Source organism: Coturnix japonica, chromosome 1 (genome assembly GCF_001577835.2).
Source record: "Coturnix japonica isolate 7356 chromosome 1, Coturnix japonica 2.1, whole genome shotgun sequence".
NCBI classification, from domain to species: domain Eukaryota; kingdom Metazoa; phylum Chordata; class Aves; order Galliformes; family Phasianidae; genus Coturnix; species Coturnix japonica.
In genome coordinates, this window is record NC_029516.1 from 98,775,460 (window position 1) to 98,794,107 (window position 18,648).

General features: G+C 39.0%; 1 protein-coding gene across 5 annotated transcripts in view; it reads left to right on the plus strand.

Moving 5' to 3' along the window:
• PKNOX1 (PBX/knotted 1 homeobox 1) overlaps positions 1-18,648 on the plus strand; it is a 41,910-nt gene extending 23,262 nt beyond the window's left edge. For all 5 annotated transcript variants that reach the window (XM_032449126.1, XM_032449127.1, XM_032449124.1 and 2 more), the window contains 7 exons: positions 8,611-8,781; positions 9,568-9,667; positions 10,241-10,338; positions 11,650-11,778; positions 12,642-12,718; positions 14,067-14,239; positions 15,200-18,648. In XM_032449126.1, coding sequence (XP_032305017.1) covers positions 8,611-8,781; positions 9,568-9,667; positions 10,241-10,338; positions 11,650-11,778; positions 12,642-12,718; positions 14,067-14,239; positions 15,200-15,411 — 960 coding nt within the window. In that variant the 3' untranslated portion in view covers positions 15,412-18,648. The remainder of the gene's footprint in view (positions 1-8,610; positions 8,782-9,567; positions 9,668-10,240; positions 10,339-11,649; positions 11,779-12,641; positions 12,719-14,066; positions 14,240-15,199) is intronic.

An 18,648-nucleotide genomic window follows, 5' to 3' on the forward strand; every position in this document is an offset into this window, starting at 1 on the left:
CCCTGCCTATGTTTGTCCTAAACCAGCAACCTTCTTGCTTTGGAGTCAATTCGTAACTCAATTTTATGCTTGAGAGCACTAAATTTATTGGGGTCAAGTGTTAATCTGCAAGACTTTTTAGTTTGGAAGACTAGATTCCTTTATGGAGCTGTGCAGTAAAACAAGTCTTTATCTTTGAGTCTACCTCATAGTCAGTCTTCAGCGTGCTTCTGTAAAGACTCTCTTATCACTTGTCTTCTGGAACTGTTGATTTTACAGAGACTTTTATTTTCAGTTTGAAACGCTATAGAGCTCAGATATGCCCTTCTGGTGGGAAAGTAGCTGAAGGAGAATGTTGTAATGTGATACGAAACAGTACTCTCAGTATTAGTATAAAGGGCTTTCGGTTTATAAATAAAGACTCGCATTGGCCACGTACACCCAAGTTTATAGCTATAACAGAATTGAAAGCCCCAACATTTCATTTTCATATCTTAATGATTAGATTCTTGTAGGCAAATTTTGATGTAGCTGGATTGATAAATATTTACTGGTAGAGGCAGTGATTTAGTAATTTATGAAGAGATGGGTATTAACAATATACGTAGTAACGCAATTCCAGCGCTCAAACCCTGTTGCAGATGATCATTGCCACTGCAGGAAATAAAAATAGAATACAAAAGAAGAAAATTACAGCAAAAGGAAATAAATGATAATTCTTTTCTTTAGTGCTTTCCTAGCGTAAGAAACAGTGGTATAGCTTTTTAACTTGAATGTCAGTGGTATAACACTGTATTTATAAACTTGTAGAACTATGATTATTTTATAAATGTAAGCAGAACAAAATGTTTCAGAACTGTTATAATAACACAGCCTGTCTGTGAGAGTATCACCCTTCCATTAGGATGCAGAAATCCTTGGCATGCAGCTATGGGCACTGGTAGTACATTTCAGATCATTTTTCAACAGGAAAGCATTTGTGCAAATTAAAATAATAAATGTTTTGCTTCAAAATGGGCCATTCCTTTCTGGAGAGGACTAAATGCAAGCTAAAATGAGAAAATGATTAAATAAGAGGACAGTTTAATGGGTAGTGAAATGAACTGGAATCGGTACTGAGCTGCTAGATTCAAAGGATTGCAACCAGCAGCATGAAATCCTGTTGAGGCCACTCATGAGTGGTGTACTTCAGGGACTGATACCACGACCAATATCATTTAACATCTTTGTTAATGACCTGGGGTGATGGGATAGGTTGTACAAAACAAGGAGGAGTGGCCTGGTGAAAGGGAGCTTGTGCCACTTTTCACAGGACTTGACAGTTAGAAAAAGCTATGGCAGCAAAGAGTCTGAAAGAGAATTCTGCAAAAGGAAATGCCAAGTCTAGGAGGAAATAACTTCATGTGGTGTGTTTGTGCTACAGGGTGACCAGGTGGGAAAGCAGCTTTGCAGAAAAAAGATCCTGGGTGCCCTGATAGACACCAAATCTGATGTCCATCAAAATACAAGCCATATACCAGATAGGGTTTAACAAAGCAAGTGTAAGAGTCTTGCACCTAGAGAGGATAGATTGCATACACTAGTACAGGTTGGGAATGACCTGCTGGAGAGGAGCTCTGCAAAGAGGGACCTGGGCGTCCTGGTGGACGACAGATTGACCATGAGCCAGCAGTGTGCCCTTGTAGCCAAAAATGCCCAATGGCATACTGGGGTGTATTTAAAAAGAGCGTGTCCAGCAGGTCGAAGGAGGTGTCCTCCCCCTCTACTCTGCCCTGTAGTACAGTACTCCTCATCTGGAGTACTGTGTCAGTTCTGGGCTCCCCAGTTCAAGAAAGACAGGAACAAGAGTCCAGCAGAGGGCCACAAAGATGATGAAGGGCCTGAAGCATCTCCCCTATGAGGAAAGGCTAAGTGACCCTGGATCTGTTAGCCTTGAGAAAAGAGAAGGCTGAGAGGAGACCAGGTCTCTAAATATTAAGGTGTGGGGGGCAAAGTGGTGAGGCCAGGCTCTTTCAGCAGTGTGTAAAGACAGGACAAGGGGAAATGGACAGAAACTGGAGCATAGGAAGTTCTGCATGAATGTGTGCAAGAACTTCTTTATGGTGAGGGTGACGGAGCACTGGAACAGGCTGCCCACGGGGTTGTAGAGTCTTCTTTTCTGGAGATATTCAAGACCCACCCTGACTAACCTGTTTGTGACTTCAGTGGTGACAAAGTCTCTTGGTTTATGGTGGTATTTACTATTATTGATGGGCTTTGCAGATCTGGTTGACTTTGCTTTGAAACGAGTGAGGAAGTATTGTTTATGTCTTGTGTCCCATGGCCACTGAGATCAGTGCTGTCTGTAACTGGAACACATTGCAAAATCAGCTTATCTTTGGCATTAGGATTCCTGGATGTTAGGCATGTGTTAGTGATGACTTTCTGTTAGTAGATACCAAATGTAATCTGAGTGTGCTTTCCTCTGCCTGTCCAGGGGGCCGGGGTCTCTGTGTAGCTGGTATTCTGGCAGGCAATCACTTTTGTCAAGGCAATGGGCAGAGGAACAGAAGGGTTTCTGTCAAGTTTGAGATATCTGGTATGTTCTTCAAACTCTTTTTCACAGTGAATGCTGATGGTTGGACAGAGAAGTCTGTAGCTGTGTTTAGTGGCAGATTTTTCTTCATTGTGTCACATAAATATATGTTTTATATAGGTTAAAAGTCTTTTTTGTGTAGATTAAAAATTACGTGTTTAGTAGGGAGGGGTTCTAATATGGGGCACCTTTGTGGTATCTTTTTGATGTACTTCCCTTTTTAATTCTAATGATAAATAAACCATTCACTTGGAGGACAACTTAGCAGAGAATGAAGGGTGGAGCAAGTAGGCCAAATAACTGGTTGTCCAAATGTGCTCTTATCTCACTGCAGCAGAATCAAGTTAGTAAGATGTATATGTTTGCGTTAGTAGCAGTCATTCAGATTGGAGCCAGAACTAAAACTGAAATGAACTGAGCATTACAGTGCTCTAAAGACTCATGCAGGTCTTATTAGAACAAGAGTCACAGGCCTGCCTTAGGTAAGGAAATGTGTCACTTATTCAGCTGTTCATTTCTTTTCTTTTTTTTTTTTCTTCTTTTTTTCTTTCCCCAACACAACTGCTCCATGTAGGCTTGTGTGACAGAGCTTTGAGCCAATTGGTTCAAAGTGACAGAAACTAATTTCAGTGTTTCTGCCAGCCTTAACACTCTTTGTTTCAAGGATGTTCCTGGCCCGTATATTGCTAAGTCTGGCTTTCTCAACCAAGGTTCTTACCCTTTTTGATTATTTAAAGGGAGAGATTCTGTTCTTTAACCTTCTTTAATCTTCATAGTAAGCTCTAACTCTTTGGTTAGCCCTGAAAGGTCAGTGAATTGGACTAGATGATGTTGAAGGTTCAGTTGAACTATCTATTCTTTTCTCATTAACCACACAACAGCCTTCAGTTGGTGATCTTAAAACAGCATGGCAAGGGTTATGATCACAACATAAAATAGTAAAAGATCTAGAAAAAACACTAGGTCTTTTATTTTCATAGTAAGCTCGCCCAATAGAAGGCTTTGTCAGATGTGTTGTCAAAAAAGGAGCTCTGCAATGAAAAAATGGAGAGCATTTCCATTATATTGGTGGCTTTTGGGTTAGGTCAAATTTTGACATTTGGCTTGAGCCTACTTAGAAGTACAATAATTTCCTGGAGAAGCATTTGGAAAGAGTGAAGGAATAGCACTTTCTCATGTAATGTTTTTCAGTAAATGAATTTTTGAGGTACTCTGTGAAATGACCTGGAATTAAGCACACTTGAGTTTGCATAGCTAGCGCAGTGTTCCTAATCTTTTTCTTGTATATGCACCATGTAACAGAGTCCGCAGCATTTGTGTTCAAATACCACATAGCTAAAAAATAAATGCTCAGGCTGTACTGTGTCTTCCTGAACTTGCAGAATGTCAGTTGTCTCTTCCTTTGTCTGAGAGATGTGTGAGATAGATTTCTTTATTCCAAGGAAGAGTGTGTCACTGGAAAAAGCAAAGTTTAGTTCTGAGATCTCTTGAAAGAAACTCAATAAGCTTTAGTGCCAGCTTCTGGATGGCTCTTTTCAGCTTGTCCTCAGTTGTAGGATGTCTTGACATTCTGTTTGTCTTTACTTTTAGCACAGCTTCATCTTCCAGTCATTAAAGGTAGTTGTCTTTGGACTGAAACTCCCCAATGGTCCGTCCATCCCTATTGAAAACATAAGGAAAGTGACTTCTCTTTGGTCATTTGTGTTATGCTCTCTTACAAACGTTGTCCTCAAGTAGAACTTAAAAACTGGACCCTTCCAACTTCATAGCTCTACACAGGTTAGACTATTTATGGAGGTAGAAGAGAGAAGTACAAGGTGATGATTTTGTGCACTGTATATTTCTTCTCTATATATGTATGACACAGAATGTTGTTGAAGCCAGAATTGAGCTCTACACTAATTTTCAGGTTTTCAGTAGTTTTGTTCTTTCTGATTCTTAGTCATTCATTCTGTCTGTTTCTTTAGCAGGCTTTCCTGAACTTGATTTAAGTGCCAAATAGCTACAAAAAGTGCGGCAGACCTCTCCTTTTGAAAACTATTGATAGTTGATAGAGGTCGTTTCATGAGAGTTGATAGAGGTTGTTTCATGACAACCTCTTGCACAAAGTAGGTTCAGCCTGTCAAGGGTCAGAGCAGGTTAAATAGAGCTTTATCAAGCCAGAAACAATATGAAATAAGGTGTCTTGAATATGCTCTCCCTGTTGTATTTGACCAGGACACTGCCCTTTTTGAAGACCCTTGGTTTTTTTTGTTTTTTTGGGGTAAGGATTTTTGGTTCAGTAGCCTCTTCAGTCAGACTACCTGTTGAATTCTTAGTTGTGTTAGGTAAACCTGTAGTGATGAAGAAGACAAGGATGTCATTTTGACATCTCTGTAATTTTCTTCTCTGTGTGCTCAAACCACATTTTTGAATTTCCAAAAAGTGTTTGTACATCTGCAACATTTCTCAGACCTCTGATCTCACAGCTGTGGATCAGTAGGCGAGAGGTTATCAAAACCAAAGAAGTGAAGACTGAATGGGCCTTCCTCTCAGACTTTGTGTTTCTAACCCTGAGGACCTAAACGCCTTGTGTGGGAATTTGCTTGAGGAGGTAGATAAACAGTGAATGGCTGTATTGAGTTGTTTTTGAAATGAGAAGATTTACGTACTGTTTATACCAGAATTTTTAAGATGTATTGTCCACTTGCAGTTTTGATGTGTGCCTGTGCTGTGTCCCTTGAAGTCCATAAAATGTCATGGGTGTGCATTTTAACTGAAAGAAGGTGAGCTGGGGAGTATGACTAGCATGCTGCATAGTGTATTCCGTGCCACTTTGTACCCTAAACTCAGTATACTGAAAAGATAGGACCAAATGCATGATTCAAAGGCGTTTTAGGGCTAAAGACATCTCCAGATGGAATATATTTGTATGTGAACATAGCTTACTTTTATTTATGTATGATACCAACATATCCATACATCTAATGGTTACTTATGTCTTTCCTGCATCTCTCTGAAGTGATGCTCCAGAGCCGAAAAGGCTGTACGATGTGGGTTATAAAATTGGGTAGTTGTGGGGCAGATTCTGCTCAGTAGGACTAAATAACAAAACCATGTTTTTTGTAGACTCTAAGCTATGGATCTAAAATAATAATAATATTAATTTTTTTTAAAAAGGGGGGGGGAGGGGAGTAATAAAATATTTGCTACTGCAGTTTTTGTTTTGTTTTAGTTTCAAGGATAATATGAGCTTCAGTCAGCAAATTTCACTTGGACTACCCGTGCCATGGACCACAGTGAGCCATATGTGACCTCGACAGGCTGGAAAGCTGGGCTCGGGTGAACCTAATGGGGTTCAACACGGCAAAGTGCAAGGTTTTGCACTTTGGGCCAGAAGAACCCGCAGGCACCTGTACAGGCTGGGAGGAGTGTCCTTGAGAGCAGCTCGGCAGAAAAAGACCTGGGGGTCTGATAGATGAAGACTCAACATGAGCCAGCAGTGCGCTCTGGCAGCCCTGGATGCAAATGGGATCTGGCTCCATCAGGAGAGGGGTGGTCAGCAGGGATAGGGAGGTGATTGTCCCTCTCTCTCTGCTCTTGTGAGGCCCCATCTGGAGTACTGTGTCCAGGTGTGGAGCCCTCAGTACAAAAAAGATATGGAGATTTTGGAAAGGGTCCAGAGGAGGGCCACGAGATGATCAGGGGGCTGGAGCACCTCCCCTATGAGAACAGGCTGAAGGAGTTGGGCTGTTCAGCCTAGAGAAGAGAAGATTGCAGGGTGACCTCATTTGCAGCCTTCAATAACCTGAAGGAACTTACTCCAGGAGGGGAATAAACTCTTCGAAAGGGCTGACAATAGCAGGACACGGGGAAATGGTTTTAAGTTAAAAGAGGGAAGATTTAGGTTGGATGTTAGGGGAAAGTTCTTTATTGGAGAGTGGTTAGGCCCTGGAACAGGCTGCCCAGGGAGGTTGTGGATGCCCCATCCTTGGAGGTGGTTCAGGCCAGGTTGGAGGGGGCCCTGGGCAACCTGATGTAGTAAATGTGTAGTTTGGGGTCCCTGCCAGGCAGGGGGGTTGGAACTACATGATCCTTGAGGTCCCTTCCAACCCGGGTCATTCTGTGATCTGTGATATGGCTGCTGTTACTGTGACATGCATGGTATATTTACAAGTTTTATTTGCCTTTCTAACCACAGTAGCACGGCTTCCTGTAAGCAGCATCAATGGTGGGAAGGTCTATAGAAATCTGTCTGTTGTTATTTAAACCTTGGTTTATACTTAGTTTTGATATTAGTTTAATTTTCATGTTAGATACCAACCGCTAACTTGAATTTCAACTCTAATTTTGGTAGATGTTGTTTTGTTTTGTATTCCCACAAGAGGATGGGAGAAGTTAAAAACAAAATCTGTGATCTGTGTTGTTCCACAATGTGTAAGTAATTTTATAATTCAGGTTTTTGGTTTCTGAAACTATTTGGTTATTGAAGCACTACACAGCAATCATTAGCAATTCTAAAGGGAGCAGACTATATTTAAGCAAAGAAGACCTCTGTTTTGTGTTAAAATCTAGTTAAATTTGTAGCATCGTTCAACTTAATTGTGTTTAAAGGTACTTAAATGCAGCTTTAAAGGCCGCCACCATTGAGGTTTGCTCTAGAAGACTGCAGATTGTGTACCTCAGCACTGGGCCACTGCATTTAGGATTTCAAAGGGTTTTGATGTCAAAGGTCATCAGAGTTACCAGTTTGTAACTTGAATTAATTGCTTCAAGTCTGCAGCTCAGATTCTTTTTTTTTTAATCTGCAGCTGTGCTTTAAAGTTTTTTGTTTTTTTTTCTTTTTCTTTTATTTATAGCCCTTTGTAGGGATAAGATTTCCTGCTTTGTTATCATTTCAGTGTTCTCGTGGTTATTTTAACGTACCATTTTCTCAGTTGGGTCAATGTCAAACAACAGGAATATCTTCTACTTAAAGAAACATGGGGGAAAATGTCTGTTGTAATGAAAGCTGAAGACATTTGGGAGTGTACCCAAAAGCACCTATTTTAATCTCCTTTGGTTGCTTTGAGTAAAGGCTCCTTCAGCTCCTGGCCGGCTTCTTCGCTTAAAAATAAGTGGACAACTGTTGTTTCTGGTTATTGCCTTCAGTGCTGCAGCTGGGTACACGACCCTTAATGTATGACACGTTTTTCCAAATAATGCTAAAATCAAGCTTTGCGTTGTGATTCCAAGTTACAATCTATTTGAATATTAAATTTAAATATTGAATTTAAATAGTAAGTAAATGCTGGGGGTGGCACTCTGTATTGAAAAAAAACAAAAGCAACAACATTTTTTGTCAATATGGTATGTGCTTAATTGAATGTCCCGGATTTCCTACTGCATCATCAATGTTTAGACCATCTGGATTTGATTTTAGCTTTTGATCTTCTGCCATGACCCTTGCGATCACCTACGCTATTTTTATGCTGCATGAAAAACCACTAGCTTCCCAAACTTAGGAATCTTTTTCTTGCAGCAGGGATGAGTATTCTCACAGCATACATATCTCCTGTACTTTAATTTTTGTGTAAATGTGGATATGTTGGTTGGTTTCAGTGCTCTCTCGTTCTATTTCAGAAACAGTCTTCGCTCAAGAGATTCTACCCCAGAGTTGTTTGTATTTGACATAGAAATGCAGGTGCTTCAAAGCTGTAGGACAGAAAAACTGTTTTGCTACTTGAAGCTTTGCTGAGCAAAATGATGAACTTGTAGGAAGGCAGAGTCCAGTTAGGAGGTCTAATCTGACATGGGACAGAGGCAGAGATTATACTGTAGTTGTGTTCCTCTACATCAGTTTACTTAAGCAGTGTAATGATACAGATTTGTATGTAAACACATTCCTTTGCCATTTTAGGAGTGTAATGATCAAAGCTTGACAAGCCTAGTTCAGCGTTCAGCATTCTCCATTAATTGGATGGTCTTTCTTCCTGGAAAGTAGTGTTTAAGTTTCACAGTGAAATGTTTTTGAAATTAATAATTACTTTCATTTTTTTTTCCTCTTTTTTTTCTTTTTCCCCACAATTTGTTCCTAGATGGTAAAAGCAATCCAAGTTCTACGTATCCATCTGCTTGAGCTAGAAAAGGTTAATGAACTTTGCAAGGACTTCTGTAGTCGCTACATTGCCTGCCTGAAGACGAAAATGAACAGTGAAACTCTATTAAGTGGAGAACCTGGAAGTCCTTATTCACCTGTGCAATCTCAGGTGTGTTTCAAAACCAATTCTGTCTATGTCACGGGGCATGGTCCTCCTCAGATTTATGAATGTGTTTGATGCCATCTGTTTCTAAAAAGCCCCGATGATTCTTAAAGTTCAGCGTCTTACTTTATGTAGGCTTTATGTGGAAGTGTGGGAAGAAGAGTCTGAAATAATAAAAATAATTTAAATAAAGCCTTTTAAGGCTTATTTTTGTATGGCTGTTCGAGCCTTACTTCTGCTGACACAGGAGGGACTGAATATTACATTTGGTAACAACAGAAATTATTCATACATCTTAAGGAATTCATAAGGGTTTGCAAGGTTGGGACTGAATAAGAACTATCCTGAGAAGAGCAAAATATATGAGATACTTTGGGTAGATAATATGTTATTTTGAAATAGGAAGGAATTAAGATAATAACTAAAATTCTGAAGCTTTGATGCTTGTAATAAGAGCATCAAGGATCCATTTTAAATGTCCTTTATCCCTTGTGCCTTTGGAAACTTTTTCTCGTAGTATTTGTATACCTACAATCATTTCTCTCCTGTAATTACTGCAGATAGTTTTAATGTCTTTTCTAACAGTTGCAGTCATGAAGGTTTTCAAAGATAATGGTGGGTGATAATGCGGAAGTTAATGTAGGTAAACGATGAACTTCTAATGAAGCCTCTCTCTTTGAAGCTAATCCTGTGTTTAAGCTCCCAATGTATTTTTAGAGCCAAAATGACACAAGCTGCTTTATCTCCTTGGAAAGAAAAAAGTTTGACCAACAAATTGTTTTATTTTTCTAGCAAATGCCAAGTGCCATTGCAGGCACGCTCAGTCCCCAAGGGATTGTGGTGCCAGCATCAGCATTGCAGCAGGGAAATGTAACTATGGCAACAGTAGCAGGTATGACAACTAAAGAAAAACTGGCACCTTGCTCTTCATTATGGGTTCTTTTAAAGTTGTTACAAAAAATACACAAGTATTTCTTCACATGTTTAAAGTTTAAGGCCTGAAAAGTTGTTGGTTAAGTACCAGTGCCTTTATGGTTTCTGCATATCAGTTTAATTTCTGTGTATGCCAGGTATGTGTATGTGAGTGAAGGTTACAGTTTAAGTACAGCATTAACAGATCTTGTGCTTTGCACAGTCTAGAACTATCCCTAGGAGTCCTGAAATCCTTCAGGTCTGAGTAGGTGTGCTCCTTCTGTATGGAGGTAGCATTTGAACACTTACTTGACCTAAATATCTAGGTGCCACCCAGCTGATGGCCCCAAACTGCTCCACACACATTGATGTGGCTTTTGTATCATGCGGCTTTTGTATCATGCATCTTATATGACTGCTGGAATAGATTATGGCATATTAAAATAATTGATACGTTGTCAGAACTGTGGTATTGTCTACAGTCATTATGTGTTTCTGTGTTTAAAGAGAATATTTAGGGGCTTCTACTTACTGAAATGTTTTGTTTTTTAAGGAGGGACAGTATATCAGCCTGTTACTGTGGTCACTCCACAAGGTCAAGTGGTGACGCAAACATTGTCACCTGGGACTATTCGGATCCAGAATTCTCAGGTGTGTTTCATGGGCATCACAGAATAGTTGCCTGGGTTCAAATAAATCTTTGTTTTCAAGAGTTTGGGTTTAAATGTAATACATCATAGGGTTTACAAATTTTATAATAGGGCATGATATCCCAAACAGATCTGCCTTTCCGCATCAGCCATTGTACTTCATACTTGTTAAATATATATGTATTTTTCCCCTTTTTTTCTTTACTGATACATGAGTTAAACAAAACCAGCCTAACAAAAAGCCCTCTGAATTATATGTTAGGTGACTTTCCAGGCATTATAGCTTTCCTAATTGTTGAACTGGGTTTATGGCAGGATAGAATGGAATGTTGCTGTACAGTGTTGAGCTGTGTTGTCAGAAATTTGTCTTCTTAAGATGGCAACCACCAACACTGTGAAGTTGTGTGTGTCCCAGAATTTATGTACGTTGAGGAGCACTTTGCCATAAAACTTGCAAAATTCATGGGTTTGGGCCTGTATCTCAATTATAAGAAATACTGCTTGAAATTCTCAGTGTTTTGCATTGCTGTGTATGTAAACAAGAAAAACTGGTGGATAACTATTGAAATTTCATTATAAAGCCTTCACATGCAGACAGATCACTTAGAAATTGAAATGCTGTTTTGCAAATAAAAGTGTGCTCCAAATATGCGTTGTGATTTGATGACTTGAACCTAGTTCAGGAATGATGTTTAAAGCTTGTTTCGTACCAGACGTAGGCATAATGACTGGCCTGAAGAAACTGCTCTCTATTGTTTTGAATAACCTGATTTTGGAATAAGTTATAATTGTCTGAAACACAATCTCATATGCAATTTATATCCCGTTTCTTATTATCTCTGCCTAAGCACTTGAGAAAGTCTCACCTGATGTTCGATTAACCAAAGTGCAAACAATCCGAGGTAGCTGGAGAAGTGAAAAAGAAGGCAAAGCTGTGAAAGAAACTGGAAATTTTAGGAAAACAGGGCATTGTAAAGTGAATTCAGAATTTGATAGTAGCCAGAACCTTTTCCCCTTTCTAGTCTCTTGCATATATCTTCCCATTTCTTGGAAATTCAGATGAATTTATTTAGCGGGACCTTAAATACTATGGTTTGTGAGTCTAGTGTTATAATTTTAAGTCCTTAATTATTTTGGATTAATAACTTTGAAATGCTACTGTAGGTGAGCTGCTATTGTAAGCCTTCCCTAGCAAATAAAGTAGCTTTTTTTTTTTTTTCCTAATCTCTTTTCATTCCTTCTCCAAATAACTTATATTAATGCAAAATATTGCTATTACTATGCTAACTTTCTTTTAAAATTGTACATGCAGCTTCAGTTGCAATTAAACCAAGATCTAGGCATCTTGCATCAAGATGATGGCTCATCAAAAAATAAAAGAGGAGTTCTTCCCAAGCACGCCACAAATGTGATGAGATCTTGGCTATTTCAGCACATAGGGGTAAGGACTGAACATGATCGGGAGTCAAAAGATTTTTATGTGTTAAATTTGTATCCCACAAGCTCAATAAACATGGTTAAAAGGGATCTTCCTTCATTTCATTGTGTTGAGAATGTAATGCTCTCTCCGCCTTGTTCTGTGGCACACAAAGAAATAGTTCTATTTGTGGCTATGAGGTTTTTTGAGGGGGGTTTTGTTTGCTTCTGTTTTAGTGGAATTTCAAGCTTTCTGTCTTTCCTGCTCTTCAGCAACACTTCCAATATGTACTAAGTCTGTTGCTATCTACTCTTGCCTACAGTACAAGTCCTGCCTTTGTGTACATATTTATTCTTGAAGAATATTGTAGCGTTTAACATATTGGTATTTTTAGTCATATAGCAACTATTTCAAAACAGACAAATGATGGTGGGAAAGCACGTGTGCACTTTAGCACTTTTTAACCCTTTTCATCCATTTAGTTCAGAGTGGCTTATTTTAACTAGAAAAGGCTTGTCAGTACTCTCATATGACATTGCCTTTAGAAAGCATAACTAATCAGGTCTTATCACATGCTAGTTGCCCAGAGATCACGCTGTTTAATAAAGGCTGTCAGCCATGAGAATCTCTTTTGCTGAATTAAACATCAACAGTCCAATGATACGATGCATATTTTCAAGGATAAAACTGGTTTTGCATGGTAACACACTTTTTATTGAGTGATCTCTATCTGTAAAAGTTTGTGAGGTTTCTTACATTTGTTCATAATGATTCGGATGGCCTTAGCATAGCATCTTTGATCACTTGTAATAAAGGCGTCCTTATTTTTGATGAGGAGACGAAACAGAAGCTTATGCCTTTCTTATTTGCTTTTTTCTCTTGTTTAGCATCCATATCCAACAGAGGATGAGAAGAAACAGATTGCAGCACAAACGAATCTTACACTACTCCAGGTTAACAATTGGTAAGACCAAAAACTCTTCCATAATCTCTGTTTTTGTCTCTACATGCTCGCAAGATTGAGAAGTAGTTAAGAGTATGGCTTGGATATGTGGAGCTGAGCTCACTGTTCTATGCTACATTTTTAAGGAGAAGAATTATGCACTGATACACAAGCATACTATTTATATCCTTCTGCCACTTTAATTATATAAGAACTCCAGATAACTTTGCAGCCATAAGAATTAAGTTCTCTTCTGCTGCTGGAAGAGATGGAAGCACTCACACCAGTTCAAGCTTCAAGGGATTTAGTGACCTGAGGCTCTGAAAAGTGCTCCCAGTGTAATTATGGCTGCATTTTGCAGTTTGTTACTGTCAACAGATCATCATACTGCTCTTCTACCAAATGACACAGTCGCTAAACAATGATGTCCAAATGGAAGGTGTCAGTATCTCAATCACTGCAGTTCACAGCAGTATGCAGTATGTCTTAAGTACACTACAGGTTTTAGGTGAGAAGCCTGATCTTGCAGAAGAGGAGCAAGGTTGCCAGCTTATATTCTACTCTACTCATGGTATTGTGTTCCTGAAATCACTGCAGCGGTCTTCCTTGGATTTCAAAATGGTGCTGGCTGCATGACTGCACAAGAGTTCAGTGGGGAAATACACAAGATAGTGGCAGTGCAATGGCTTCATAACTGCATCAGTATAACTGTTTTCATGGTGTGGCAATAACGGAGCTATATGGTACTGAGATTTGGCTGATGTCTGTACAAGGCATTGCATTATGCTGTATGAATCTGACAACTCCACTCTTACTTCCTTCTGAAAAATGAGTTTAGCATTGTCTCCTGGATCAGGAGCCAGGCCTGGAAAAGCCTGTGAGTTTTTCAGATAATTAAAGCAGGCAGGAGCTTAATGGAGTAAATGAAACCAGACCAAACAAAATAGGCTAGACAGGGATAAAATTTAGGTGAGCCCTAATAAGAGGAGTGTCAGCTTTCTGAATGGTACTGTCAACAGCTTTTCTGATGCTTAGTTTATAATAAGATCTTGAAATGTACATTTGTCATGCTGTCTGGAAAGTTTTTTGTTGGTGAGTTTTTTTTTTGGGGGGGGAAACACTGTTAGCAGCAAAATAAGAGGAGTACTTGCTTAGCTAGTTTGCTAATATTGAAGGCTGTCAGTATTCTAGGAGTTCTGGTTTTACATGCTAAAAGGAATGTCAGACTGAGCTGGAAGGAAGAAGTGATGCTATGCAGCTTTTCTACTATTGTTTGTTGGGATTTTTTACTGCATGCTTTGTGAATCCAAGAGACAGACTGTTAATTACCTTCAGCTCATAAGTATTTCTTATCATTGATTGTGCTTAGGTTTATCAATGCTAGAAGACGAATTCTTCAGCCAATGCTGGATTCCAGTTGTTCTGAAACTCCAAAAACAAAGAAGAAAACAGCTCAGAACAGACCGGTTCAGAGGTTCTGGCCCGACTCCATTGCATCAGGAGTTGCTCAGCAGCAATCTAATGAGCTCACGATGTCAGATGGTAAGGAGAACTGGTTAGAACAGAGAAAGCAAAGTTAATTCCTCTGTAACAGAGAAATGGAGGGTTTGATACATCTGGTGAGAAAACTGCTTGATATTTCAGCATGACTCTTAATCTGGAAAAACACAACAAAAAAAAAGTCATTTTTTCATCTTCAGTTTATTTTTGGGAAGAATATTTTGTTGGAATAGATGCAGTGAGACTGTTGCTTTTATTTCAGGAGTTATGAAACAGTAGGAGAAAGGCTAGACGTGCAAATAAGTTCTCCAAGGATGTATATACACACCAGCCGCATTCTTTTTGATTGAAGTACTGGGCTGTGCTGTCAGCTTCACAGGTCCCCATCCTGTTCATGTTCCTTTCACCATTGCTAGATGGGTGTTAAGCATCAGCGCTTTTATATGTGCTTCAGGTGTTTCAAATCGATCACTGTGTAGGAGAGAAATAGAATAATCTCCAAAAATATGACTGCAGAAACTTGCTTAGCATCAGATCGAATAACACTTCACTTTCTTAAGTTGGATCTGTTTTAATCTCAGAACAGTCTGCACTTTCTTGCAGCCTGCTGCTTTATTCATTGCAATGTTTTAGCAACCTTTTTCCTCGGCTTCTGCTGGGTTTGATAACAGCTTTATCCATTTAAGTCACGTTTTCTCTATGAACACTGCAGTTTTTCTGCTGTGGGTTAAGCTGGTGTACCTTGCAGAAATGATCTTGTGATGTCTTGATTGGAGAATTCTGTAATGAGTATCCAGAGCACAGATGAGCTTAAGATTCTAGAGCAACATAATCCTGCCATTTCCTAACATTTAAGTGTCTAGCAAGTTATTTAGCTTTTATTTTAATTTAGTTCCTTAGATTTTCTTCCTGTTGATCACAAACTCTACTGCGCACAAATATGTCTCGCTCAATCTGAGAAACCAAGAAAGAAGCTAAACTTGTATGATTGTGCTTCTCCAGGTGCTGTTGTAACAATTACAGCTCCAGTAAACATGAATGTAGACAGTCTCCAGTCCTTGTCATCCGATGGTGCTACGTTGGCCGTTCAGCAAGTTATGATGGCGGGGCAAAGTGAGGATGAGTCTGTAGACAGCAGTGAAGACGATGGAGGAGATCTGTCAACGACAAACATCAGTGGGCTGGTTTTGGATAACAGCGATTCTCTGCAGTAGGAAGCATGAGAGTGTGACGCAACGTTTAGGAAAAAGAATGGACTGACTGACTGTTTTTATAGTTTGCACAGCAAACATTTTACACAAGTTTTATTTCTAATATGTTTTATATGTAGATATAGAAGGGTGCACTTTTTTGTATTTCATAGTAAGCTTAAAGAGTGTTTTTGCAGGTGCAGCAACTTCTTTCAAATGTGGTTTGTTTGTTTTTGTTTTGTTTTTTTCCATTTCATTTTCTTATTTCAGAAAATTTATCTAGTAATATAAAGAACCTCGTAAGCACCCCTTTATTCTCTGAATTGGAAGTGCTGCCGTTTCTAAAGAATTATGCAGTTTCAATTAGCGCTGTTATTTAACACAGCTCTTTGGTGGGCAGACAATGTACATTTAAAGCATGTGAGGGACTTGATCATTAAGTTCGAGGCGTATATTTGAAAGATGCTTCTGCACCTTAAAAACTGCTAGTCTGAGGTGGACAGCAACACACATAAAAAGAAAAATGTTACGTGTGATTCGGTAGCGAATGTATGGCAACTTGAAGAAGTTTAGTTTCTCTCATAGTCCATGAGCCTGTTTATCATTTGCTAAAAGAAAAAAAAAAAAAAAACTCCTATTTTTACCTTACTTGGGATTATTGGATAAAAATATTTTTATAAATTCATTAGGAATTGGGATGACGACTGTATTGTGCAGGAGTTTTCAAAAAGAAAAAAGAGAAAAAATTTCCAGAGGGGAAAAAATAAATGTTTAGTATTCCTATTTGGAAGGTCTGACAAGTGGCCAAATTTAATAAACAAGCCTACGCTAGCACTCTGTGATTCTCGGCTATCCCACAGTGATAGAGGAAACGTATATTTGATAATAGCAGAAGAAGGGCCTGCTGTTTGATGGGGTTTTGATATTGTCAAACGTTGATTTATATTATGTGTAATATTCCAATTACATTAACTCTGCATCTAGACTCGTATCTGAAGATATTTGCTAAGTGAATATTCAGGTAAGTAAATTCAAATACCCACCGCGTTTCCAGTTATTGGAGGAATTTAAGAGTTCACAGTTTGTAGACCTGATTCTGAAAAGTTAAAAGTTGTGTACTGTACCATTATGAATTTGCTATCACTCCATTGCATTGAAAATATGTCCACCCCCCTACTACAAAAAGAAGTTATTTATGGGTTTCTATAAAATTCCTTCAAATCTGAAGGTCACTACTGGGGTACACAGCAGGCTTTATTAGAGTAAAAGATCCTCGTATGTCATTTAAAAATGAAGAACTGGTGATGAAAATATGTTTTGTGGTAACAATTAATTTTATCCTGTCCCCACTCTCTCCCCTACAAAGTTTGGAGTCTCTGTTTATCCATGAACACTTACTTTTGGAACTTTGCATTTCAAATAACAGACTCCAAGAGTCACAGTATGATCGATGTTCTCTTTTTGGCCCAATCCCTTTGTCCCTATGATGGGTTAGATCAAAGCCAGAAATCTCCTCTCATTAAGAGCAAATCTAGTTGCGTTTCTAATGTGACAAGGAAAAGGATGTTAGCTTGCAGAATCTTCAAACATCATGTTTGAGCAGAACGCGCTGCCAATATTTGAGTACTTAATTTCTGCTTTCCAAAATACTCAGGCATGTGCTTTAAGTCCCATTGATTTCTGTGGGATTAAAGCATGTAATTTTTTTTTTTATGCTTAAAATGCTTGGAAGTAGGTCTTTAAAGACTGCATTACAAGGCAAGTTTAAACTGGTATGAAGAAAAAAATCAGAAAGAAATGCCAGGATCAGTGGTACATGTACAGTAATACCAGTTTTAAGTGATTGGTAGCTGTTTTGAACAACTGATGTTGGGACTTACTCAACAGTAGTGATGTTTCTGCAATAGCTTTCATTTATTACTGGCTGAGGATTTAGCTTCTGAGTTCAGCTCCTGTCATGATCTGCTGCAGCTGGAGTGATATCTTCTAAACAGTTTTGGTTTGCTTAAGTTCTCTGCTTTGCTGCTTGTGCACCGCATTTGTTAATGGGTGCAGCAAATGGCTGACGTAAGATAACATGACTGTCCCAAAACCTATTGTCAAAACCATTTTGAACCCCAAAATATTTTAAAAGGCTGCTATCATGTACAAATCATGCTCCTCTGGAAACGTTCAACTTTAAAGGATGCCAGAGTTAACTAGAACTGAGAGACACGTTCTGTTGTTCTTAGTTGTCTTTGTTTTAACTCCATAAGCGCTTCCCTTTATGTAACAGGCCATGCCTCCAGTTTCTGTGAGGGGATTATTCAGCTACCCTTATTCGTATTTAATAATGTCTCTAATTTCTGTACTTGTAGCACGTAGGCAGACAAATAATGACTTGTCAGTGCATACAGAGCCACGGTAAAATCTGTTCTTCCAAATTGGCCTAGAAGGAAATTTGTGCTAGAAGAACAAACCATTTCTCACCATCTCCTTCCCCTCCGTGACAAATTGTTGCTCCCCCAGGTCTACCAGCAGAGCTTTGCCTGTCGGCTTCTCAAGGCAGGCAAGGAAACAGCACAGCAGTGGAGCTGGGAGGGCAGTGATTAGGCAGCAGTGAGAGGAAAAGGGTGAACTAAAGCAGGACTAAGCTGTAAGACTATTAAAATGATTTAGTATCTGTACAGCTGGCTGAAATATGTACAGTTTATTTGCCATTTTGAACCCAGTTGAAAATAGGCATCGGGCCTTGCAAAAGCTTCTTTATTCAGAAAGAAAACGTTACTAGTTTGGCTTCTCCACTCCTCTAACACACCTCAGTCTTTGCAGGTTTTCTCCCAAGAATACTGTGACCTTCTCTTTGTATAAACAGCCGGCAAGTGAAACTGACAGATGCCCCTATGAAAGGGAGAACATGAAATAGTTCTGTTGTCAAATTAGAAACAGAAACAGTTACTTATTAGAACAAAAAAGGTTAACCCGTATAATCAAAGGTATTACTGAGCATACAGAACTGGAATTGGTTTTTAACTTGGTGAGAATTCTGTAGTAGGTACGAGCTGCATAGAAGTGTAGGGGGGCTTTCCTTGTTTTTGGTTTGTTTTTGTTTGTTTGTTTTTTTCACAGTTTAGGGGGAAAAAAGTCGTGTTCTTCCTTATTTGATGTGTAAGATTGCTGGTTTAAACAAAGCATTACTATTCAGGAAAAGTGTATGTTTACATTAGACAGTTATTTACAAAGTCTTTTTAGGGAACCTAACATTAAACCCATGTATAATTA